Source organism: Vigna umbellata, chromosome 3, assembly GCF_029865625.1.
Source record: "Vigna umbellata cultivar VRB3 chromosome 3, Vumbellata_1.0, whole genome shotgun sequence".
Taxonomy (NCBI): Eukaryota; Viridiplantae; Streptophyta; class Magnoliopsida; order Fabales; family Fabaceae; genus Vigna; species Vigna umbellata.
This window is the reverse complement of record NC_142167.1, coordinates 4222099-4249536: the sequence shown is the minus strand read 5'-3', so window position 1 is coordinate 4249536 and position 27438 is coordinate 4222099. Positions and strand designations below refer to the sequence as shown.

General features: G+C 38.4%; 1 protein-coding gene, 1 long non-coding RNA gene and 1 pseudogene across 2 annotated transcripts; 2 read left to right on the top strand and 1 right to left on the bottom strand.

The window, feature by feature from the left end:
- Window positions 1-2069: 2069 nt before the first annotated feature.
- On the bottom strand, window positions 2070-5023 carry LOC148201445 (uncharacterized). Its single transcript, XM_088108900.1, has 4 exons — window positions 4969-5023; window positions 4458-4566; window positions 2695-2974; window positions 2070-2458 (listed from the first exon to the last, which is right to left on the bottom strand). The coding sequence occupies exons 1-4, from the start codon at window positions 5021-5023 to the stop codon at window positions 2255-2257; spliced, it is 648 nt and encodes a 215-aa protein (XP_087965026.1). The 3' UTR covers window positions 2070-2254.
- LOC148201444 (pentatricopeptide repeat-containing protein At4g14820 pseudogene) lies at window positions 4836-7758 on the top strand (annotated as a pseudogene).
- Window positions 7759-24135: 16377 nt separating this feature from the next.
- LOC148201443 (uncharacterized) lies at window positions 24136-24840 on the top strand. The gene is made up of 3 exons (XR_015784725.1): window positions 24136-24415; window positions 24499-24541; window positions 24759-24840. It is a non-coding gene; the product is annotated as an uncharacterized LOC148201443 (long non-coding RNA).
- The last annotated feature ends 2598 nt before the right edge of the window (window positions 24841-27438 follow it).

Here is a 27438-nt window from a genome sequence, read left to right as displayed (position 1 = left end):
ACTAAATTCAAAGTTTTAGACTTGTTAAATGTTTAGTTAGATTAACTTATCCGTAGTTAACAGAGTGACTTGAGAACACTAACTAAAATTATACATGAATAATATTTTAAAACTTAAGATTAATTTTAAATGATAGGCTTGCCATCTTTGGTGGAATGGTTGAAAACAAACAGGTCTTAGTCCACCAATATCAGGCCTATAGTGTTTCCACAATTCAGTGATTCTTCTCTTTAGCAACAACCTTCATGAAAAGCAAACAATGTGCATGGGAAGTTAAAAAATTTAACCTCTAATTATTTACGAAATTAAATCTAATAGGATTTTAGATTCCAATTAATAACTGTTCCTGTGAGATAGTAAATGATAGCATTAAAGGGTAGAGGTGTCATTTCAACTCCTGGCCCATGGGTTGATCCTAACCCCTTCTAAAATTAAGCCCCAATTTTCTAGCCCCCTTAATAAGGGGCTTTTTAAAAGCCCCAACCCCTAAAGCCCCACATAAAGTGGGCTGGGGTAGGGTTAGGATGGGGCTAGCCCCCAAACTAAATTCATTCACTTTTAATGTTTTTTTAGTTATTTCTTTTATTTACTTTACAAGTTCAATAATTTTCAAAATTTACATGATATTTAATATCTTTTTAATTAAATATAAATGTATAAATATTGATTTTATAAAAACTTATTTAAAATAATTTTTTAATTATAAGTATATTTTAAATATATAATTTTATTATTTTGGAAAGTTAAAAAAGAAAATTTTTATTATTATTTTTATTTAAAAGAAAATAAAAAAAATTTCAAAAAATAAATTATAAAAGTAACACAGTTGAAAATTTGATTTTTCAATAATCGAATTCTGATATCTATATAAATATTTGAAATATTAATTATGGATAGATTTTAAATTTAAATCTACTGATTGGATAAATTTTTAATATCGGTGTAAAATTTTTATTTTTTATAGTTTGTCATATAAAATTCTTTTGTTGAATGTTTTGTATAGATATATATATACATTAAAAAATTAAACTACAAACTTTGTAAAGTTTAAAATTAATTTCACGTAATAAAAGAACTAACTTTTTAGTGAAAATCCTTGTTAGACAAAATTCTTATAAATATCATATATGTCAGTATACAAGATTTAGATGTAATCCTAGTGGTTATAAAATCATATTTTTTTTCTAACCTTTTAGATTAAATTACTATTTTAAAATCATGCTTATCTTTATCCAACAAAGATCGTTTTTATTAAATTATTTATCATAATTGAGCTGATTGTAATAAAAAATAATTAAATAATAGATACAATATTTTTAAATAAATATAATGTTATAATTTATAATATTAAAATTCAAATTATTATTGTATTTAATTATTAACATATAAAATAAATAAAAATTATAATAATTATAATAATAAATAAATTACATCAATGTCTCTTAATAAGAAACTAATAAAAAAGACAAATAAATATAATATAAAATATATGAAAAAGACATAAAAATATATAAATTGATGTAAATAACTAAATAATACGTTTCATAAATTTTTTTTTAAAAGAATTATATAACTTTGTAAATAATAAATATTAATTTTATTAAATTTGGAAAATTAAAAAAGTTATTAAGTCAAACCAATTAAAAATAATGTAATTTTGATCACAAATCTTAATCGAATGATATTGATTTAAACTAGAAACAAAAAAGATTACCATCAATAAATAAATTCGTTAGTCCATCAAAATTTTACATATTAAATTAAATTTTTTAACTTTTAAACCTATTTTATGTGGATATCTCTGAATCGTCAAATTTACAAACCAAAATTAAGATGAAAAAATTATCAAAATAAAATTTGAAAATTAAGAATTTATTGTATAAAAGCATTATTATTAAACTAATTAATATAGAAACAGTTATGAAGTAGAAAATTAATTTTATTGGTAAAAAAATATAATTATACATGAATCAATTATGGTTATAAGTTATTATTAACAAAGATAAAATGAAAGCTGGATAAAAAATACATATGATTTGTGATTACTTGTATGATGATATTATGTTTCTAGACGTTAAATTTTGTAAAAAGGAAAGCTCATGGGCTGGCCCTGGCCTATAGGACTTTAGGGGTTTTTAGTCCTGTGGGCTTTTTTAATAAAGAATTTTTTTAGCCCTGTGGGCTTTTTTGGCCCCTACCCACGTGGGCTAGGCCAAATCTTATTAAAGGGGCTCATTTGACAGGGGTGATTGATCTAAACAGCTGCTGTAGGTTCAGAGTTGGAAAGGTCATCATGATTCCGCTTCCGACGCAAACGGCGAGATCTTCTTCGAACCCGATTTTGTGTTCCTGAAGGTTGTTTATTGGAGGAATCAGGATGAATAGTGTCTTCCAAAGGCTGAGTATAACCAAAAACACGATCCAGTGGGTCTGATTCCCACGTCGTACCTGCGTTTATCTGCAATAAAATGTATACCAAAAAATGTTATATTCAAAACAAAATCGATCGTTTTAATTATCATTTTCCAGAGGATACAGAATCTTTTTGTAATAGACACGATAACAAAAAATCCCACCCGTGTTCTCCAACACAGTCCATATCCTTCTATCCTTAAATTAGTTAGAAATTAGTATATTTAATTACACTAAAAGTTTTAATTAAAGAACAAGAAAAGGGAAACTAGGAATACTTACAAAAGTATGCTTCGTCTCAAGATTTGGATTTTTGTTGTTGGTGACATTTTCAGACCTGCCTTGGGATTTATCATTAGAATCATTACGAGAATGGTCTTGGGATTTACAATAAGAGGCTTGATCGTGTGTCCTATGACCATGGACTGCCTCGCTAAAGAAATTCCGGTCTCTCCATATTAATTTAGGATTATTACTCGAATCATTAAAAATCCTCTCCAAATAGAAATGCTTAGATAGAAGCTGCATCACGGAGGGATCATTCTGGTATTTTGTCACCATTCTGACATTTAACAATAATTAAAATGTGTAAATGAAATGAAAAGCAACTGAATCAAAATAACGATGAAATAGGAGAGATCACTGGAGATTGAAGCTGTTTTTTTTCTCTTTCCATGTCACCCCTCTTTAGTGACAAAGCAATCCGGAGATATACATAATTTCATGGGGGACATGGACAGTTCCAATTGCAAAGATGATAATTATATTTCAAGCAAAGTATCCACTTGGTAGGCATAAACCTTTAACTGGTTACAACAAATAAAACAGGTTTTAATTCTCAACTCATATTTCATAATTAACTTTCAATGATGCGGATTTTTTGTATGTTCTTATCAATCAAGTTAAAAGTGCTTCTGTGGATCCTGGTGTTTGCATTTGAAGCCACTCTTGCTCTTATTCTTTTTATAGGTTTAATTAATACAATTTAGACTTTGTACTGCCCTCTTATAGTAAGTTTTGCTTTTATAACCATATCTTATTTTAAATATGATGATGGAAAAATGGAAACAAATTTGACTTAAAATCTCAAACGAGGCTGTGTCACCGATGTAACATCTAAAATGACATTACATGTTTATTAAATTCAAATGGTAAAAAAAAAAAAACTGTTCTTTGATCAAGTGATACCAAAGACCAAAGCTATGTTTGTAAATGATAGAAGGAACTAAAACTAATAGAAGAACAGGAATGGCTAACAAGATATAACTAGAGTGTAAAAGAGAGATGAAAAACTTAAATGTGAAAAAATCTCTACATTATTTGGAACAACTTCAACTGTCATCAAATTCTTGTATATAAAATTTGACAACTACAACAATACAAGGTATCAATTAAATCCCATAGCAATTTCATTTGGATTAATAATAGTCGAGTCTTCAACCAATAAGTCAACTGGGGGACGGGGGATTTTGCAGTTAAAATGGAAATGAGTGTTCGGATTACAATATCAGGGTTCCAATCATTCATTTCCACTATCCAATTTACAAAATAGAGAAGTTAACACTGCTGGATTGAAAGAAAAAACACGGGTTACGATCATGTGAATTGTAACACTATAATAGTCACCTTATTTTCAACTTACCCAAAATACTCCTATACCAAGTAATAATAACCTTTCCTTGCTTTTAATAACTCTTCACCATCATTCCTATCAATCCTAGACTGTCTTTGATATCATTTGAAAAAGGTTGTCTATATCCCTCCTTCTAATAACGTACTTTCTACTTCTATTCAGAACGTGTAATTGACACTTCACATTGATCTTGTTACACAAAAAAAAAAAAAAAACCTTTGCAGTTTTAATCAACCACCCACCTATCTACACAGCTCGTCACAGTGGACGAAAGCTAAGCTGAATTGCTCTGCTTATGACAGCATTTATTTTATTGCCTACTAAAGAACACGAAAGAATGAGATGGTAATTGGAACTTATCGCACAAATAAAAAATGTTCACAGTCTGAGCAACTGAGAGGAGAAAACCTACATATTCGTGAACTCCTTCTGCAGTAAGCTACCATCCATTGTAAGAACCTGATCTGCAAACGAATAAAAGCTTCTTCGACCTTGGTAAACTCCAGAGTAAACACCAGCTACTGCAAAAGGATAAGACAACTTACAAGACTAACGTATGAAGGCCTTAGTAAAACTGTAGAAATAAAAATACAATAAGTGGTTTCTCTTACCAAATGAAACGTAGACTCGAATTAGTGTACTGAAATTCATAGTTACTGCAATAAAGGTATAATGCTTATGGTCATACTAACCCCAATGAGAGTCTGCTCTGTCAGTATAATTAAAATATGAAGGACTCTTTCTGGTTATGCAACTCTAAAACAAGAAGACAATGAGTAGTTTCTCTTACTGCCTGGAAGGTTGACTTGAAATATTTTTGCTTTACTGAGATTCCGAGTTACTGCAATAAAGGTATAATCTTATGGTCATTCTAACCCCAAATGATAATCTGCTGAGACTATGGAAGAATAATAAAAATATACAGGAATCTTCCTGATTAGAATAAGAAGTAAGACACTGACCCCTCTCTCTCTCCATCGTGATGTTAAGGTAATAGCTAAAAGAGAAAGAACAGCGCTTTTTGTATTTATTTCTTAGCTTCGTTATTCTTACAATCACTGCCACTGCTTGGATTAGTCACCGGTCCGATTACTTTTAACACATTAAACATACAATGACCCAAAGCCAAAAATTTCATATATTAAAGCAATATTCACTAAATCATTATAAATTAGCACCACAATAATTAAGATCCTAAAATCACAAACCAATACACGCAGCTGTACACCCAGCAAGTGCACAAGCAGTAAAATCCTTCACACATCCCCTGTGGAGCGAGTTAAGCATATTATTTTCCGCAGGTGTCAAATTTTCCTACAAAAGAAAAAGGCATATATTTAGTGATAAAGCCTATAGCACGGGCGTCTGTCAAGTCCATCATCAACGACCTTTCACAATGTGAGCATGAGCATTGGCGTGAGCATGAGCACGAGCATTTGCAGCACGAGGATGATTGGTATAGAGAAGGGAGTGTTGGAATCATGCAAGACGCTAAGACATGTGAAGCAAGTGCATGCTCAGATCCTCCGTTCAAAGGTGGACCACTCTAATTCTCTGCTTCTCGAACTCCTTCTTTGTTGTTGCACCCTTCCTTCTTCTTCTTCTCCTTCAGCCCTTCACTATGCGCTTTCTCTTTTCACCCAAATTCCAAATCCACACACTCGTTTCTCCAACCAACTCTTCCGTCGGTTCTCTCGTGGCCCCACACCGGAGGGGACCCTCCTCCTCTATCGCCTCGTCCGGAGAAACGGTACCCTTCTGGACAGGTTCAGCTTCCCCCCTCTGTTGAAGGCCGTTTCCAAACTTTCTGCCTTGAATCTGGGCTTGGAGGTTCACGGCCTGGTTTCCAAGTTGGGCTTCCATGACGACCCTTTTATTCAAACCGCCTTGATTGCCATGTACGCGGCATGTGGACGTATTATGGATGCCCGTTTGGTGTTTGACAAAATGTCTCACAGGGATGTCGTTACCTGGAATATTATGATTGATGGGTACTCCCAGAGTGGTCATTATGACCATGTTTTAAGGCTCTACGAAGAAATGAAGATTTCTGGTATGGAGCTTGATTCTATTATCCTTTGTACCGTGCTTTCTGCTTGTGGTCATGCGGGAAATTTAAGCTATGGCAAAGCAATTCATGAGTTCATTAAGGATAATGGTTTTCGTGTTGACTCACATCTACAGACTGCTCTTGTTAATATGTATGCGAGTTGTGGTGCTATGTATCTGGCTAGGGAAGTCTATGATCAACTTCCCTCAAAACATTTGGTTGTTTCTACTGCTATGCTTTCGGGGTATGCGAAGATTGGATTGGAGAAAGATGCGCGCTTCATATTTGACCAAATAGTTGAGAAGGACTTGGTGTGTTGGAGTGCCATGATATCTGGTTATGCTGAAAGTGATCAGCCTCAAGAGGCTCTTGAATTGTTTGATGAGATGCAGCGACGGAGAATAGTGCCTGATCAGATCACGATGCTGAGTGTCATTTCTGCTTGTGCTCATGTTGGTGCACTTGTTAAAGCCAGATGGGTTCATTCATATGCAGATAAAAATGGTTTCGGAAGGGCTCTTCCCATCAACAATGCCCTGGTTGATATGTATGCTAAATGTGGCAACTTGGTCAGAGCAAGAGAGGTATTTGAGAATATGCCAAGAAAAAATGTGATATCTTGGTCCAGCATGATCAATGCTTTCGCCATTCATGGGGATGCTGATAGTGCCATAGCTCTTTTCCATAGGATGAAAGTACAAAATATTGAGCCCAATGCGGTTACGTTTATAGGTATACTTTATGCATGCAGTCATGCAGGCTTGGTTGAGGAGGGCGAGAAATTCTTTTCCTCCATGATCAATGACCACAACATTTCTCCCCAACGTGAACATTATGGTTGCATGGTGGACCTATATTGCAGAGCCAAACTCTTGAGAAAAGCATCGGAGCTTATTGAGACTATTCCTTTTCCGCCAAATGTTATCATCTGGGGATCCCTAATGTCTGCTTGTCAAAATCACGGTGAGCTTGAATTAGGGGAATTTGCTGCAAAACGAGTACTTGAGTTAGAGCCTGATCATGATGGGGCCCTTGTAGTTTTGTCAAATATTTATGCCCAAGAAAAAAGGTGGGATAATGTCGGACTGGTCAGGAAATTAATGAGTCATAAAGGTATCTCAAAGGAGAAGGCATGTAGTAGGATTGAACTAAATAACGAGGTGCATGTGTTTATGATGGCAGATAGATATCATAAGCAATCAGATGAAATATATAAAAAGTTAGATGAGATAGTGAGCCAACTGAAACTTGTTGGTTACACACCAAGCTCTTCGGCAATTTTGGTTGATTTGGAAGAGGAAGAAAAAAAAGAAATAGTTCTCTGGCATAGCGAAAAATTAGCACTGTGCTACGGCCTAATTGGTGAGAGAAAAGAATCATCATGCATTCGTATAATTAAAAATCTTAGAATTTGTGACGATTGTCATTCCTTTATGAAACTGGTCTCAAAGGAGTACCGAATAGAGATTGTTATGAGAGACAGGACTAGGTTTCACCATTTTAGTGGTGGAATTTGTTCTTGTAGAGACTATTGGTGAACTATTCCAATCTGTAAATTGAATTAAACTGGCATATCCTCATTTTGGGCCTGCCCTGTATATGCCAGGGCATGTACTTCAGCTTGGCAAGGGTTAACTACTATAAAGTTGATCATCATTCCTAATTTTGTTTAAAATTACCATAAATTCATTTTCTTTTGGTTGAATACCGCTCATTTGGCAGTAAATAATTGAAAATTTTGACCATGTTACTTTACAGATACCATATCTATAGTAGTATTAGACTGACATCAAACTCGATCCAACTTGACACAGGCATAACAAGCTTACTTTCAAAATATGCATTAAGAAATTATATGGGATAAAAGGTGCTTCTAAACCTTCATTAAGCGGCTAGAATCTTCTTCCCTCAAGGTTCTACAAAATTTCCTTTACCAAACCCATTTCATATTGGAAATCTAAACAAGTTCGTATTTGACTCCGGAGAACTCTTTTTTTTCTATTATTTATGAACCTTATTTTGCTTAAAAGATTAGCATACAGATGTATTAAACGTATTTTTGTAACAAACTTAAGATTAGCATACATATGTAAAATAAAGTGGTAGAAACAGTCGAATTTAGATTCACTGGGGTTGAAATTCAAGTTCATCACTCAGGTAATTTTCTACTAACACAATTCCTTAAAATTAAGCATCGACATCCTAGGCGCATACAGCCTCTGATCCCTCAGATGACAGTTTCAGAATCATTCAAACTAAATTACTAATCCTTTAGCTAATTCAGTTCTCAGATTTGCCTTAAACACAATGTCACAGATGACTAAAAGTTCCAACCTATGTCTAGGAATTGAAATCCTTTAGTTGTTCTATCCTAGGTCTGCGGTCTCATACATTTCCCAATGATTTAACCGTTCAATTAGCTCAGATTTCCATCGTAGGCATGAATAATCAAGATAGAACACAAAATTCATACAAGATCATGCATTAAGTTGGTCTTAAGTTGGTATTCTTAGGCTTCAATCTCGAGCATTCGATTTTGGTGTAATAGTTATTGTAAGCGTTCGGTCTTAAGTTGGTATTCTTAGGCTTCAATCTCGAGCGTTCGGTTTTGGTGTAATAGTTATTGTAAGTGTTCGGTCTTAAGTTGGTATTCTTAGGTTTCAATATCGAGCGTTCGGTTTTGGTGTAATAGTGATTATAAGCGTTCGTCCTAATTTGGTATTCTCGGATAATCATCCTAAGCGTTCGGTCAATCTTGAGTGTTCGGTCTTAATTGATACTTTTAGGTTTCAATCTTGAGCGTTCAGTCTTTGTGACTTAGTGATTGTACTCAGAAAGTGATCTTGAGCGTTCGACCTTGGTTTAATTGTGATTGTGAGCGTTCGACCTTAAGATAGTATTCTTAGGTTTCAATCTTGAGCGTTCAGCCTTGGTTTAATTGTGATTGTGAACGTTCGGCCTTAAGTTGGTATTCTTAGGTTTGGATCTTGAGCGATCGGCCATGGTTTAGTTGTGATTGTGAGCGTTCGGCCTTAATTTGGATTCTTAGGTTTGGATCTTAAACGTTCGGTCTGAATTTAATAGTATTAGGTTTCAATCTTGAGCGTTCGGCCTTGGTGTATTAGTGAGTATAAGCGTTCGTTCTTAACTTGGTATTCTCAGGTAGCAATCTTGAGCGTTTGGTCTTAATTTGATAGTCTTAAGTTTGGATCTTGAGCGTTCAGTATTATTATGTGATTAGTGATTGATAGCGTTCGACCTGGATAAGGTATTCTGAGGTTTAGATTGTAAGTGTTCGGTCTTGGTGTATTAGTTATTGTTAGCGTTCGATCTTGATCTGATATTCTCAGGCTTCAATCTTAAGCGTTCGGTCTTGGTATATTAGTGACGGTTAGCGTTCGTTCTCGATGATGTTTATCCTCAGGTAGTACTCGTCATAGGCAGCGTTCGGTCTTGTTGAGGCTTGATCTTTGAACGATCGTCCAAACAGTATTCGATCTAAAATAGTGCTTAATCTCATAGCGTTCGGCCAAATAGTGTTGAGTCCAATATGGTGTTCAGTTTTAGCGTTCGGCCAAATAGTGTTGAATCCAATATGGTGTTCGGTGTTATAGCGTTCGGCCTATAGTTTAGAATCTCATAGCGTCCGTCCAAATAGTGTTCGGCCTAATAGTGTTTCGTAAATAGCGTTCGCGAATAGTGTTCGTCCAAATAGTGTTCTGCAAATAGTGTTGGGTTCTAAGTTCACTTTGCTCTTGTTCTGGGTTGAATTGAGTATGCACAATGTTTGGAATATATATACTGTGATGTGATTTATGTGAAAAGTATGTGAATGTATGAGATATGTTGGATTTACTGTGATAATATGGTGGTATCTGGTTATTCATGACTTGGGTTAAGTTTCAAAGTAACAGTATGATTCATGGACGTAATTCCATGATCCTCAAGGAGAGGATACATGGTGGTGATTTGGGGGTGTATAGAATGATTGCATGGTAGCTCAGTCTTAGGGGTTTTCCTGACGCTCCAATGATCTTTCATTCTCAAGTAAAGAGGATTGATCCATGTGGTGAGGAGTAGCAGGAGGTCCTAGTGTTGGAGGCTTCCAGTATGCTCCAGGGCACGGAACGGACTAACCTCGTGAGGGTGGTGTCGCAACCGGAATCGCGACGGGACGACGACCCGAAATAAAAACGCGATACTTGAAAAAAGAGATTTGGAGTCGTCACCATAGTTTATTCTGGAAAACTACGGAAAAACCATAAAATGATAAGACATGGTCTACGAACATGCGATTCTAAGTTTGGGAGTCGGTTACGTGTAGGGAAGGTATTAGCACCCTACGACGTCTGCCTTAAGGCAGTGCCTTTAACTAAATACGCAAATATGATGTGGTTTTCAAAATGTTTAACTATCCCCTAAAATAAAACTCTAAAGAAAAAAAATATATTTTTTAGTTTTTTGTGCCCGACAAGGATTGACCTTGCTCCTACGTATTCTCATTCAGAATGAGAAATCAGGGTTACGTAGTTCTTTTAGAAAACTGCTTGAAATTTTGTTTAGGAAATTGTTTGAGAATTTTGTTTGGAAATGATTTTGGATAAATTTGGATTTTTGGGAAAGTGAACCTGACAAGGTCTAGCCTTGCTCCTACGTATCTCCACTTTTGATGGAGAATCAAGGATCACGTAGTTTTGGCTAGGAAGATTGTTTGTTGTTTGAAAAAGTGTTGATTTTTTTTTAGTTTTTGAAGATTTTATATTTTTTTTGGTATTTTGACGTAATATTTAGATTTTTGCGTAATGAGCACTAGGCTGATGCGTACGATCGCACGAGCACTCACACGGCTTTTTCCTTTTATTGTTTGCGTAATGAGCACTAGGCTTATGCGTACGATCGCACGAGCACACACACGACTTTGTTTTGTTTATTTTTTATATTTGTTTGTAATTTTTTATGTAAAACAAAACAAACAAATCCAATAGATATAAATAAAACAAAGGGGTGGGGCCTATCATACAAAGGAGTTACATACAGTAAAATCTAATAGTAAAAAATATTAAAAGCATATAAAAAATAAAATAAAAGCAAAACAAAAAATAAAAGCATAAAAAATAAAATGGGTGCAGAGATAAAAACCAGGGGTGTGGAGAAAAAATGAATTTCCTTTGTTTGGGCCAATACCTTTTTTTTACTTGATCCGTCCAAGTGTGAGGATGAAATTTGGGGGTGCAATTGGGTATTTGCTTGTCAGGCCCGAGGCACCTTTCTTGTTATTTGCGGGAGTGTGAATAGGAGTTGCGCCTCAACAGAAAGAAAGGAGCAGCCCATGCCGAACCTAGGCTTAAGCCCAAAGAGAATGGGGTGCGAAACATAAAACCAGGGGTGCGAAGCATAAATCTTAGATTAAGATGCAAGCACAAATTCCATATATGAGAGCTTCAAAAGATTACATTGATTCCCCAACAAACATACAAGGTTTAGTTCACCATATTCATGGTGAACCTAGATGAACAATAATGAAAGAATGAAGGATAAAACCCTAGAAAGGTGAAGAGGTAGCCTGAGCATCCAAGATCCTCCTTCAAAGGGGTGGAAGAGAGAGTGTTTGCTTCGTTTCTGCCAAAGATACAAACCCTAGGACGTCCTAAAGCTTATATACTATTCTAAAATTACAAAAAATCTAGGTCCAAGCCCATAAGTGTGCCGCTCAGCGGTAAGTGCGTGAGTAGTTTCTTCCCCTTAGCGGCCATTTTGCCCCTCAACGGTCCTCCCGTGAGCTCCTGAGTGCCGCTCAGCGGTAAACTGCCGTTGAGCGGTACTTGCGACTTCTCCTTTTGCACTTTTTGATGTCTTTTCTGATTCCATCTCTCTCCTTCTTCACTTCTTTCACTAAATTCACCTTAAAACCTGCACAAAAACACTGAAATCAAGCATAAACCTGTCCAGCTCTCTTATTTCTGAAAATATGAATAAAAGCATGATTCCAAGCTAGTTTCTAAGTGTTAAAGGTTGCTTTTAGTATCAATTTAAGCATGAAAATAACAGTTTTTCAACTGTTATCAAAAAGCAAGAGCAAGACAGGAATTACTACAGGAAACAACACTAAAACTCTAACTCTTTCTTAACTCTAACCTTCAGAATTAAGAAAGGAAAATCATCTATGGTAAAAGTCACGAGTGTGCACCCTCATTACTCTTATCAAGATGTTTTCTGTTCTCAAAACTTCTAGTTAGATACACACCTTACTATATAGGCTCGAAGGAAATGGTAAATCATACCATTTACACTTAATTCTTCACAGAGAAGACATGGCAAACCCACAACACAGAGGTCATCCTAAGGATGAACTGCTCTGATACCATTAATGTAACATCCCAAAAATTCACCCTTTTAAAAAAAAATTCAAAGCTTAAATATTGTAATAATACATTTACGGTAACACCCCGTAACCTCATACTTAAATCTATATATAAGTTTTAAGCTCAGACTTAACTGCAAAGATAACATTGAATCCTTCTAATTCGTTCTTCCATCTCTTCCTTCATTTGCACAGGATCACGCGACAATCCTTCAACTGCTCCCGTATAACAAAACGTTATACGATCATCGCAAAATATGGTTTTTCCGATACATGCACAAAAAAAGTAAGGGTGAGCTAACATGCAACACATCATTTATAAAACGTGCATAATTATTTCAATACAAATGTCATATAATAATTAAGTCAAACACCCTCATACCATCGTACCATAATTCCTATTGGACACTCGTCCGGATACCATTAGGTCGAACACCAAAAGATCGAACGCTAAGTAAGATTAAGCACTTAGACTTCACGCTAAGACAGCGCACTCTACTAGAACAATTACTATTATTTCGAACACTATTCGAACGATCGCTTAACGATCAAATCTCGTCGAACACTCCCTCTAACGAACACTATCTGAGGGCTACATCATCGAGACCGGACGTTCCCTACGAACGACCACTAACTATTAACGATCCTTATCTGAGACAAGCGTCATCCAAACCGAGCACTACCTATGAATGATCACTGCCTGAATCATGTATCATCACGACTGATCACTACTTATTAATTGATCGCTACCTCAACTAATACCAAGGCCGGTCACTTCCCATAAACGATTGCTACCTCAGAGCAACATCACCAATAAAGATCATTCCTTATAAACGATCGCTATGAGACAGAACACTATAAGGACGGACGTTTTGAGTCTTGGTTAAACGCCTAGAGCACTTTGCCGAACACCTAAAGTACTGACCGAACGTATTCAAACTAAACCTCAGGGTACCAAATTAAGACCGGACACTATCTACCTGAGAACAACTATCATCAAGATCAAAAGCTACCTAATAACGCTCGCTACCTGAGAATAAATAACACCAAGACCGAACGTCACTAATAAGAACGCTCGCTACTACCTATAGACCCAACAAGTTTTATTTCTCGTCCCTCTTGAAGAACTATTCCAATCCAGCTTTATCTGCATTGTTATTGAGAACAGGTTATGACGACGAATTACAAGTAAACGACATTAGTTTACGAAAGACTAGTCTGCAATGTCATGTGTGTCGATTTATATTAAATCATGGAAATTATTATAGTTTATATGTAATGGATTTATGATGTGATATTTCTGGTTACTCACCCTGAAATGTTGTGGTTGTGGTTTTCACCTACGATGATCGTACTTGTACGGGAGTAGATGGTATTGCAGATAAAGCTGGATTGGAATAGCTCTTCGAGAGAGACGGGAAATAAAAATTGTTGGGATTTTTATAATGTTTTCTTATTTATGTTCGTTTGATTTTGTTATTTTAAGAAACAATTAAGATTTGGTTTGTTGTAATGTATGAACTTATGATGTGTGTATGGTTTGTTTATGTGTGGTATATTTAAAAAAAAAAAAATAAACACTTTCATAAGATTCATGCTTCAAGATTATTATTATTATTATTAGTAATATATCCTATAAGGGGTGTTACACGGATGACTTCTTAGACGTGAGCATGAAGATCACCTTAGTGCAGTACTTGGAGTACTGAGGGAAAGAAGATTGTATGCCAAGCTGTCTAAGTGTAAATCTTGGATGGTAGAATAAGCGACTCTACCTGGAAGTCAGAGGTCGAGATGAGAGAAACTTACCTCGACTTGTTCAGGTAAGCTTAATTTTCGAGGACGAAAATTTTTGTTGTTGGGGAGAATGTAAGGACCGTGCGTCCATTTTAAAAGAAGAAGTGGGGAAGAGGGCGGCTGCACGTTCGTGTAGTGGTGGTGTAAGAACCTGTATTTTTAGAAGTGGTGGGGACACGGTGGTCACCCACCTCTTGCATTATTAGGATGCAATTATTGGAGGTGCATAATTCAGGAAGCTTAGCAAAGGTGAGGGTTTCATTTTTGGCATGAGAGAGAGAGAGCAGCCAGAGGGAGGGAACCCTTTCTCCCGTTTCCAACTGTCCAAAGAGCACCCAAGGGAAGCAATACCAACTTTAGAAGGGCTGAGAGGAGGATCTGGGTTGGGCATCTGGTGAGAGTGGAGTTCTTGCAGCAAGATCTGGGAGAGGAAGTGGAGAGCTGCTGAAGTTGCTAGCTGCACGTCTGGGAGGAGTTAGATCACTAATTTTACGAAGGAAGTCTTCAAGAGGTAAGGGGAGTTTGATTTATTTCATTGATTGTTGAGATGTTATGGGTTTGCTGCAAATCTGGGCAAAATCTGGATAAAAAGGGGGTTTCTGGGTTTTCTGGATTCTGGTAAGATTCTGCAGAACGCGCGTACGTCCAATTTTGGTGAGTCAAAATTGGACGTTCGTCCCAACAGTGCTCGACCAATTAGTGGTCGACCAAACTAATATGAGCGTTCGGTTCTGTATTCTCATGTAACGAGCGTCAGCGTTCGTCCTTGAGTTAGTTAAATACTAGACGTTCGTCAATATATTATCCAGTGATTTAGATATGTTAAGCGTTCGATCTAAATTTGATATTTTTAGGTTTGAATCCTGAACGTTCGGTTTTTGGATATAAGTGAGCGTTCGATTTTAAGTTGCTTATTCTTAAGTTTTGAATCTCGAACGATCGGCTTTGGGGAATTAGTGACTAATGAGCGTTCGGTCGTTAGTTTCTGCCGATCGGTTAAGTTTTGATTTTTGCACCGTTCGGTTAGCTGCTGATTTATATCGTTCGGTCATGCTTCCTTTTAATACCGTTCGGTTTATACCTGAATTGATAGTGTCCGGTTAACTGTGAATTTAATACTGTTCGATTAAGTTGTGATCATTCAGCCAGGATTCTAGACGATCGTCTAGTACTTTAGGTGTTCGGCAAAGTGACCTAGGGGTTCGACCAAGAATAAAAACGTTCGTTCTAATCGTGTCCGGATTAATAGTGTTTGATTTGAGTGTTCGGTATTGAGATATTAGTGAGTATAAGCGTTCGTTTTTATCTTGGAATTCTTGGGTAGCAATCTTGAGCGATCGGCTTTAAGTTGGTATTCTTAGGTTTAGATCTTGGACGTTCGACCTTGGTTTAATTGTGATTGTGAGTGTTCGTTCTCGAGGATGTTAATCCTCAGGAAGTACTCGTCAGAGGTATTGTTACGACTACGCTTGATCTTGAGCGTTCGTCCTTTGGGGTTCGGTTTAATAACGTTTGGTGTCCATAGGCAGCGTTCGGTCCTTGATGATGATTGATCCCAGAACGTTCGTCTAGACAGTATCCGAGTTGAAAATAGCGTTCGGCGATAATGTATGAATCCGTGGGAGTATTTTGAAACAATTATTGAGAATTGTTGGTTATTTCCTTGATCTAATATTGGTTTATTTATACATGTTATTGAGAATATGTATGAATTCGTGATTGAGCACGTTTATTCTGTTGGAGGTGGTGCATACACTATGTTATTTACTTGTAACTTCGTTTGTCTTTTGAGCATTTTTGCTAGTCTCCCGCGAGGAGGTGAATGTCTCACCCAATGACTTCGGCTCGTGTTGAGTATAGTGCATCGTTACGCGTAGTATCGATGTTTTTACTCGTTAGTCCTTGAGGAGTCGGGGAGATAGGTCTGAAGTCGCGATGGAAGACGGCTCGGGTCGCCTGTTATTGAGAGCAGGTTATGACGACGAATTACAAGTAAACGACATTAGTTTATGAAAGACTAGTCTGCAATGTCATGGGTGTCGATTTATTATGGAAATTGTTATAGATTATATGTAATGGGTTTATGATGTGATGCTTCTGGTTATTCACCTTGCTTGTTGTGGCTGTGGTTTCCAACCGTGATGATCGTACTGGTACGAGAGAGATGGTAGTGCAGATAAGCTGGATTTGGAATAATTCTTCGAGAGAGACGGGAAGTAAAACTTGTTGGATCTATAGGTAGTAGCGAGCGTTCTTATTAGTGACGTTCGGTCTTGGTGTTATTTATTTTCAGGTAGCGAGCGTAATTAGGTAACTGTTGATCTTGATGATAGTTGTTCTCAGGTAGCTAGTGTCCGGTCTTAATTTGGTACCCTGAGGTTTAGTTTGATTTAGTTCAGTCAGTACCTTAGGTGTTCAGTAGAGTACTCTAGGCGTTTAACCCAGACTCAAACGTTCGTTATTATAGTGTTCTGTCTAGTAACGATCGTTCTTAGAGAATGATCTTTTTTGGTGATGTTGTTCTGAGGTTGCAATCATTTATGGGGAGTGACCGGCCTTGATATTCGTTGAGGTAGTGATCGATTAATAGGTAGTGATCAGTCGTGATGATGCATGATTCAGGCAGTGATCATTCATAGGTAGTGCTCGGTTTGGATGACGCTTGTCTCAGATAAGGATTGTTAACAGTTAGTGGTCGTACCTAGGGACGTCCGGTCTCAATGATGTTACCCTCAGATAGTGTTTAATCCAGTAAAGTGATCAATTAAGCGTTCGTCCAAATGGTACTTAATCTGTGGTGCGCGAGATTTGATCTTTGAGCGATCGTTTTAAATAGTGTTCGAAATAATAGTAATTGTTCTAGTAGAGTGCGCTGTCTCAGCGTGAAGTCTAAGTGCTTGATCTTACTTAGCGTTCGGTCTCTTGGTGTTCGACCTACTGGTATCCGGTCTAATAGCGTTTGGTGTCTAGTGTCGAGCCTAAGTGATCAATCTTAACATTCGTGCAAACAATATTCGATAAATAGGAAGTTCGTTGAGTTAGCATTCGTTTCTGTGACGTTTAAGCAAATAACGTTCGGCGTAATAGTGTTCGATCTGGCGTTCGGTTTTAGCATTCGGCTTAGTGTTTGATCTCGGTGTTCATTATGAGAGGGTTCGGTCATTATGGTTTTCTGAGTGTAGCGTTCGGCTCAGTAGTACATGATCACCTAGCGTTCGTCAAAATGGGTTCCAGCCAAATAGTATTCATTAGATAGCGTTCGGTGGATAGCGCTCGATAGATAGCGTCTGTCCAAATAGTATCCGGTCTTAGAATGTTTGGGGAATAGCTTTGTCCAGTAGCGTTCGTCCAGTATCGTCCGTCCAGATAGCGTTCGGCCAAATGGTTCTCGGCAAAGAGGGTTCGGTTCCAAAGTTTTTCCCTCTTGTTTAAGTGTGCAATGTGTTTTGATGATATATATATTTTGAGGTGGTTTATGGGAAAAATATATGAATACATGAAATATGATAAAATGACTGTGATGAATAAATTTTATGATGTTGTCATGGAATTATACATGTGATCATGATATGAGTATGGTATGAGTCTCAGGAAGAGATTCAGTAATGTCACGGTATCTGTATATATATCGATGTTGAGGGTACTGTAGTCGGATGTCTTGATTTGTGGGCCGATTTTGGATATATTGAGGGGACTAAGAATAGTATCACAAGTGGAGAACCTTCCGTTGAGTAGCTCATCAATGTATCATCCGTATGAGTGTCTAGTAGAAATTTTGGTATGATGGTATATGAGGATGTCTAACCTAAATATTATATGATGTTTATATCAAAGCAATTTTGCATATTTTATAAATGATATATTGCATGTTAGCTCACCCTTACTTATTTGTGCATGTATCGGAAAATCATATTTTTGCGATGATCGTATAACGTATTTGTTATACGGGAGCAGATGAAGGGATGTCGCGTGATCCGGTGCAAGTGCAGGAAGAGATGGAAGAACGTATTAGAAGGATTCAATGTTATCTTTACTGTTAAGTCTGAGCTTAAAAACTTTTGTATAGATTTGAGCTTGAGGTTCGGGGTGTTACCGTAATTGTATTATGGCAATACTCTTTTAAATTTTAAATTTTAAAAGGCAAATTTTTCTGGGATGTTACAGGTGGGAGAGGGGCTCCACGTCCAGCAAAGAAGTGGGCAGCAGCAGATGGTGGTGGGTCTCTCCACCTTGAGTGCTCCAGCCACCACCAGGAATCTCCATCATTACTTTCATAGTGGGCACTGCACTGAGGAGTGGAAGGGAACGATTGTTGGTTCGTTCAGCAGTGAAGTGCATAGTCTTCTTTCCTTTTAAGAGAAGAACCCATGGATTCCAGGGGGGTTAGGTTCTGAAATTCTGGAGCTGGAGGAGTGAAATTCTTGCTGCCATATCTGTGAGAGAGTGAAGTTGGGAGCTGCTGAAGTGTAAGGAGGCCTTGGATTTCAAGTCTTGGAGGAGATTGATTCAAGAGGGGTGTTCGGTGTTGAATCTGGAGGAGCGTAAGGCTTGCTGCAAATCTGAGAGAGGTGAAGTGGAGAACTTTTGGAGTTGCAAGAAGATCAAGACACTGCATTTCTATATCAAAGGAAGTCTTCAAGAGGTAAGGGGAGTTAAATCTTTTGTTTGATTGTTGAACTATACTGTATTAATGCAAATCTGGGAATTTGGGGATGAAAATTGGGAGTTTCTGGGTTTCTGGAAAGGAAAATGATACTTGAACAACCTTTTTTGACAACATTTAGACACGAGACAGGTGTCTGAATGGGAGTGGTCCACGTGGAAAATCAATTTGAAAATGAAATCTGACGTGTGAAAAGGGTGGGCAGGTTTTCAAGACATGCGTTTCAAATTTGAAATTCATTTTTGGAAGAATTGTAGAGAGAGAAGCACGAAGGTTGAGAGGGAGAGTGTGACCTAGAGAGAGGCTGAGAGAGTTGGAGAAAGGGCGTTCGAGAGAGAGAGAGGTCCGACGGAGTGCTTGCCGGAGTGCCGCTGGACAACGTTGAAGGCCGTGTCGGAGCTAGTCAACCCCTCCAGCCGGTTCCGATTGACGGCCGCCGCAGCTCTGACGTTGGCCAACGAAGCGAAGACGGGATCGTGTTTCGTCCGGCCCAGCGAAGTAGGGGCGCGTTCAAGGTCTCGCTTCATCCCACCTGCTTCCGTCCCTGTGTCGGAGCGCCGCCAGAGCGTCGCCGAAGCATCGCCGGAGCATCGCCGGAGTGTGGACTGTTCGGTGGACGAAAAAGAGGGGTTTTCCGGGTTGTTAGTCCCACCCACACATTTTTCCCACGTCTCTGTTCCAACCGGCACACCTTGTGTTCACTCAAGGTTCGTTTTTTTTTATTCGAGTGGATTGAGGCTTTAATATAATATATGCATGATGTTGTTTGTGGATGATTTTGGTTATGTATGATCCGTTGTGTGTAAGCTGTAATAATATGACTTGTTGGATAAATTAAATGTGTGGTGATTGATACTATGGACATGAGAACATAAACATTATTCCTTTGACGATACTAAAATGTTTACGAAAAAAGTGGGAAAATTTATGGAATAAATTTAACTTTTTGTGGAGTGTGTTGTTTTTCAGGCACATAATCTTGCACAAAAACAATGTAAGATTAACCAAACAACATCTATAAAAATCATTAACACAACAAAATCCATTACACTTCAATTATATTTGGATTTCTCTTAAAATTCTTATTCCAATCATTATATTTTAGGTTTAATAGGTTTGGAGGTCCCTATATTTGGGGGTTCATTTCAGTTGGGTCCTCTAATTTTGAAAGTGATCAATTAGGTCCCTAATTTGGTAAATGTGATTCAATAATAGGATCTCCGTTAAATGCAGTTAACTCCGTTAACTTTGTTATAAAGTGGCAAGCTGAGGCATCCAGGTGGCTGGCATCTATAGGCGGAGCAGTTCCTCGTCAACAACCTTTCTCTGAATGTGGAGGCCAACCTGACCTCCTTCGCCGTCTCCGCCGCCCCCTGCGGCTACTGCCGCCAATTCCTCCAGGAACTCTGACGCCCCCTCGTTGCTCCAGTTCCAACCATAATATTTAAACCACGACCTTCGAACCTATTAATCCTTAAATATGCAAGTGCAACCTTGGAAGCCAACTCCAGAAAACTAAAACACAATCTAAACAAAAAAAAAGCAAAAAAAATAAAGAGGGAAGAAGAATGGGATGAAGCTGGAAATCGAAATCTTGCAAGGCAAAGAGAAGGCATTGACATTTGAAAGATGGAGCAACGAAACCCTTCCCCGTCACCGTCACCCGTTCGAGTCCTCATTCGCCCTCCATCTTCTCCCTCGCCGTCGGCCACCGATCATCCTTCGCGGTCTCCGTCTCAAGCGCCGCTCCCACGCGCCTTCGATGGCGTGGTGGTTGTCGGCTTCATCGCTCGACGGCATGACGATTTCGCGCAGCTCCTCGACCGTGTCATCGACTCCAACGTCTTTGCCTCCGGAAATCTCGACGCCCCGCTCCTCGTCGACGATGAGGAGGCGAGGGAGTGGTTCGAGCGGAGGAGAATCAACTACTTTCACAACCATGACAGAGGGATTTTGTTCCTTCAGTTCTCTTCCACTCGCTGTCCCGCAATTCACACGGCTGCGGACGTTGTGACTCCGGGATTTGATTCTTCCGTCACGGGAAGAGTTAAGGCGTTGTGGTGGGTTTCCAAGAGATGGGGAGTGCCACGGGAGAGGAGGTCGTGGGGGCCAAATTGGTGAGGGAGGAAGTGAGAGAGAGGGGTGAATTGGCGGCAGTGGCCGCAGGGGGCGGTGGAGACGGAGAAGGAGGCCAGGTTGGCCTCCGCATTCAAAGAGAGGTTGCTGACGAGGAACTGCTCCGCCTATAGATGCCAGCCACCTGGATGCCTCAGCTTGCCACTTCATAACAAAGTTAACGGAGTTAACTGCATTTAACGGAGATCCTATTATTGAATCACATTTACCAAATTAGGGACCTAATTGATCACTTTCAAAATTAGAGGACCCAACTGAAACGAACCCCCAAATATAGGGACCTCCAAACCTATTAAACCTATATTTTACAATAAAAATGTCAATTTCTTTACAAAACCAATTGTCATCTAAAAATTCTTCATACAGAAACGCAATCGAGTTTTCAAACGTGAATAATACACACTTTAAATAAAGATAGCATCAACAAAGCAGGTGCACATGCAGTCATCCATGGTGCACCAGGCATAGGTAATTTATTATGGCCAGATACAACATTTTCCGAAATACTAAATAGTGTGCTAACAAACTAAATCATGTCCTTTTACTCTGAACTACAATGAATATCAGTGATGCATCAGTAAAATGTATGTGGAAAGGATTATTAATCTTGGAAAACTTTTTTACGAATCTTAATATGTATGGATGATAATTTAGACTTTTCAATTTACCTCATTAAAATTGAATACAGGCTAAAAATATACGGTATCATCTTGATAAGAACACGATAAGGACCATGCAGTTCAAAATTAGAATAAACTATCAAATGTTATTATATTGTTCAGCCTTGAAACATGCTTCAACAACATCTATAAAAATCATTAACACAAGAAAATCCATTACACTTCAATTATATGTCAATTTATAAAGGATAAACATGAAATGGACAACCACACACACAGTATCATTAATTATATCAAAGGACCTTCTAAAATCCCAAGTCATCCCACCACATTTATTTCATCTAATAACTTATCAAATATCTAGATTACGGGTAAAGCACAAAAATTTTCTCACTTCAGAGACACATTTTCATCTAAAAAGTGAAATTACATTACTTTTGGAGGTCTTGTATTCCATAAATTTTCCCACTTCGGAGACACATTTTCAGTATCGTCAAAGGAATAATGTTTATGTTCTCATGTCCATAGTATCAATCACCACACATTTAATTCATCCAACAAATACTATTAACAAACCACCTCCATCATACATAAACAACATTTCACCGCCATCAAACAAGTCATATTTTTACAGCTTACAAACAACGTATCATACATAACCAAAATCATCCACAAACAACATCATACATAGATTAAAGCTTCATTCCACTGAAATAAAAAAAAACGAACCTTCAATGAACACAACGTGTGCCGGTTCGAACACACAGGAAGAAAAATGTGTGGGTGGGACTAACAACTCGGAAAACCCCTCTTTTTCGTCCACCGAACAGTCCACACTTCGGTGATGCTCCGGCGACGCTCCGGCGGCGCTCCGACACAGGGACGGAAGCAGGTGGGACGAAGCGAGACCTTGAACACGCCCCTACTTCGCTGGGCCGGACGGAACACGATCCCGTCTTCGCTTCGTTGGCCAACGTCGGAGCTGCGGCGACCGTCAATCAGTACCGGCTGGAGGGCATGAATAGCTCCGACAGGCCTTCAACGTTGTCCGGCGGCACTCCGGCAAGCACTCCGCCGGACCTCTCTCTCTCGAACGCCCTTTCTCCAACTCTCTCGGCCTCTCTCTAGGTCACACTCTCCCTCTCAACCTTCGCGCTTCTCTCTCTACAATTCTTCCAAAAATGAATTTCAAATTTGAAAGGCACGTCTTGAAAACCTTGCCCACCCCCTTTCCACGTCAGATTTCATTTTGAAATTGATTTTCCACGTGGACCACTCCCATTTAGACACCTGTCCCGTGTCTAAATGTTGTCAAAAGAGGTTGTTCAAGTATCATTTTCCTTCTGGGATAATGATACTTGAACAACCTTTTTTGACAACATTTAGACACGGGACAGGTGTCTAAATGAGATTGGTCCACGTGGAAAATCAAAATGAAAATGAAATCTGACGTGGAAAGGGGGTGGGCAGGGTTTTCAAGATCTGCGTTTCAAATTTGAAATTGATTTTGGAAGAATTGTAGAGAGAGAAGCGCGAAGGTTGAGAGGGAGACTGTGACCTAGAGAGAGAGGCCGAGAGAGTTGGAGAAAGGGAGTTCGAGAGAGAGAGTGGTCCGACGGAGTGGTTGCCGGAGTGCCCGCCGGACAACGTTGAAGGGTACCGATTCACGGTCGCCGGTACCGATTGATGGCCGTTACCGATTCACGGTCGCCGGTACCGATTGATGGCCGTTACCGATTCACGGCCGCCGCAGCTCCGATGTTGGCCAACGAAGCGAAGACGGAATCGTGCTCCGTCCGGCCCAGCGAAGTAGGGGCGCGTTCAAGGTCTCGCTTCGTCCCACCTCCTTTCGTCCCTGTGCCGGAGTGCCGCCGGAGCATCGCCGGAGAATCGCCGGAGTGTGGACTGTTCGGTGGACGAAAAAGAGGGGTTTTCCGGGTTGTTAGTCCCACCCACACATTTTTCTTCGTGTGTGTTCCAACCGGCACACGTTGTGTTCACTCAAGGTTCGTATTTTTATTTGAGTGGAATGAATGTATAATATATGTATGATGTTGTATGTGGATGATTTCGGTTATGTATGACACCTTGTTATTCTAATATTTTTGGATCTTATTTGGTAGTGTAGGTATTGTTGCAATGGAGGAAGTTGATCACGAGGATGAAGTTTATTAAGACAAGAAAAAGGTATGTTGAGTTATATTATATTTTCATAAATTTAGGATTTTTATGTATTTAAATAGAAACCATATTTTTGAGCTTGATTACGGAAGAAATGGAGAATATGCATTGAGTGATGAACTTGAAAAAATGAGATTGGAAATCTCTTATAAACTTCCTTTGAGTATTAAGTTTGATCCGGATTTTGGGCCTCCATATTAGTTAAGTGTTGGATTTTGGGGCAGGTTATTAATTGTCAATTTTTCCTTGGCTTTTCTTTCTTCTTTCTATGATGTTGTCGATATTTAGGTTTATGAGAAGGAGTGAAGGGTGCCTGTTTCGTGGTATTAACTGCTTAATGCTTATGCCTTCTACATTCTCCCCTTTTCAGAAGGATATGAGAAGTTAGCCCGGGCAAAAGAAGGCCCATCAAATCAACATTTGGCTAGTGGAGAAGCCTCTAGCACTGGTGAAGGTGATTATGATATGTTTGCTGACGAGGATGATAACAGTAAGCCATCTACAGATGAAAATAATACAGTTAGTCAATCTTCATAGGACGCCATAAATTCTGGCACTGAGGGTAGGTAAATTGGCCTCCAAAGTCTTTGTTACTGATTTTTATTTGATTAGTATCTACTTAACATTGTTCTACTTTTCTTTCAGGTGGAGCATTGCAAAATGATTATGTGTATGATGAATCTTCTGGGTATGGCTCTTCTCTTCCATGTAAATTTAGGGAAATAGTCTGATATACATGACATTATTTATCTTTGTTGTAAATTTCAAAACCAAAAAAAAAAATCATTATGGTATTAAGGAGGTGGCAAAAGTTGAGGGTTTGTACCCACTTCTTCTTCTAATGAATTCTGTTACCAAAAAGAGCTGTTATAAGCTTGTTCTGACATCAATATTTGATGGTCCAGGTACTATTATAGCAGCAGTTTGGGCTATTATTATGATCCAAATACCGGGCTTTATTGCTCTGCAGCATCAGGATAATGGTACAGCACATTCCTTTATCATCTTTTAGTGTGGTTTGTCAATTTTTTTGCTGACATCTTTTACCCTTTGTTTACAGTAAGTGGTGCCGAACATAGATTTGGATTTGGATGTGTCTTTAGTTGTTTGTTAAAATTTAATCTTGATTTGTGATATTTTTTGTTGGAAACTATATCAAGAGATGTGATATGTGTACGTCAATTTATAGATCTTTGGTGGCATAAAAACATGCAGGGTGGTTAGTTGTATAATTAACACCTTTGGCTGAGAGGAGGGAAATAATATTGTATGTTTGTTGGGAGAGGTAAAGAGAAGAAATGGTGAGCGTTCGGTCTTAAGGTGGAAATTTTTAGGGTTCGATGATGAGCGTTCGGTATTAATATGATATTCCTAGGTTTGGAGTGTAAACGGTCGGTTTTGATGTAAATATGATAATAAGCGTTCGGTTTAGAGTTGGTAGTCTCAACTGGTAATTTTGAGCGTTCGGTCTTAAATTAGATGATTAGGAGTGAATCTTGAGCGTTCGGTTTTGTTGTAATACTGATTATAAGCGTTCATCCTAAATTGTTGTTTCCCGGAAGTGATCTTGAACGTTCGTTTTGGTTTATTAGTGATTGTAGTCGTTCGTTTAAATTGGTATTCCTAGGTTTGGATCTTGAGCGTTCGGTCATGGTTTAATTCTTATTGTGAGCGTTCGGTCTTGGCATGATTCTCATTGTTAGCGTTCGGTCTTGGTTTTATTCTGATTATGAGCGTTCGGCCTTAATTTGATTTACTAAGTTTGAATCCGAAACGTTCGTCCTTGATGAATAAGGGAATATAAGCGCTCGTTGTTAACTTGGTATTCTGGGGTATTAATCTTGAGCGTTCGGTCTTAATTTGATAGTCTTAAATTTGGAATTAAGCGTTCGGTCTTGTTCGGTCTTGTATTAAGCGTTCGGTCTTGTTCTAGTGAGCGTTCGGTTTTAATAAGGCATTCTCAGGCTTCGATCGTAACCGTTTGGTATTAATTATAGATAACGTTCGGTTTTGCTGATGTTTATTCCGAATTAGTGGTTCGTGGCGAACGTTCGGTATTTGATGATGATTGATCTTTGAACGTTCGTCCAGACATTGTACGATTTTAGTCAGGTGTTCGGTTATAACGTTCGGTCGGGAAATGTTCAATCCAGTGGGGCGTTCGGTTTTAGCGTTCGACTGAATATTGGAGGCGTTCGGTTTTAGCGTTCGACCTGATTGTGTTGGATTTATAGCGTACGTCGAAATAGACTAGTATTCGGTAAGATAGCGTTCGGCAGATGGCGTTCAATATTTCGGTTTTGAGCGTTCGACCTGGTAGTGTATGATCTGATGACGTCCGTCCAAGTAGTGTTCGGCCTGGTATTTGGAAATGACGTTCGTCCAGTAGCGTCCAAGGATTACGCGTGGCTTTTAAGTGATACCCATGATGAAAAAGGAAACATTTGGTTAATTCATACATATCTACTCAATTAGTTACGATTGTTTTTGAGTTGACATACAATTTTTTTATTAAAAGGCAGCTATGCTATACGTCAAAATTCTTATGGATGAAATAATATTATGTTTTTTCTTGCTCCAAAGTTTGTAAAAAGTTTTACCAGTTCTTTATTTTTCTTCTTCCTTATAATATTTTTGGGTAGAGTCCCAGTGGAAAAAGAAGGGCTAAATACCGAGCGTCCTAACCGCACGGTTCTTATAACAAGCCCGATCGGTCAAGGCAGTAAATCAGAAATGAGCACAATAAAGCCGAACGGTAAAAGCAGCTTAAACAGTTAATGAAAAGGACGAACGGTATTAGGTGACCGAACGGTATGAAGATAACAGGCAATGGAAAATGATATTGAAAACTAAACCAAACACAAAAACGAACGTTATTGACCGAACGGTACAAGAATATTCATTCATCAAGCTAAAGGTACCAAGACCAGAGCTAAACCAGAAAATAAAGAATCAACCGAACGGTTAAAGCAGCGAGGTAAAGACCGAACGTCCATACTGTGACCGAACGGTAGATGTAAGTATAAATGAAGGATGTAAGGGCCTCGTTTTTCTTAAAGGGGTGGGGAGCATTAAATGCTGGGAGACACTAGCTGACATAGAGGGAGGTAGGTTTTGTCTTATTTGGAAAAATGGGGAGCTTGGATGTTGAAAAACTGCAGCAAAAGGGGAGCAAACGTCCGGATTTTACTCTCTTTGCTGGCACCTTTCAAAAGCTGGAGACGTGGGAGATAAAAGGGGGTGTTGGGTTCTGAAATGGGAGAGAAGTTCTTGCTGCAAAGTTTGTGAAAGAGGTGAAGCTTAGAGTGTTGGAATTGCTTGGTGCTGCAAGTCTTGGAGAAGATAGATCCAAAGATTTTACAAAGGAAGTCTTCAAGAGGTAAGGGGAGCTAGATCTTTTGTTTGATTGATGATATATATTGTGTTTGATGCAAATCTGGGAAGGAAGGGATAAAAAATTGGGTTTTCTGGGTTTCTGGGTTTCTGGTGCGATTCTGCAGATCGCGCGTTCGTTCAATTTGATGCCAAATTGGACGTTCGTCCAAATTACCAAATAGTGGTCGGCCAAAATAGCATGAGCGTTCG

Coding starts and splice junctions, on each gene's coding strand:
- LOC148201445 (XM_088108900.1), bottom strand. CDS start 5,023: ATGGAGAGAGAGAGGGGTCAGTGTCTTACTTCTTATTCTAATCAGGAA. Junction 2,975..4,457: donor CAGAAGGAGTTCACGAATAT/GTAGGTTTTCTC, acceptor GTTAAATGTCAG/AATGGTGACAAAATACCAGA. Junction 2,459..2,694: donor TTGAGACGAAGCATACTTTT/GTAAGTATTCCT, acceptor ATTTTATTGCAG/ATAAACGCAGGTACGACGTG.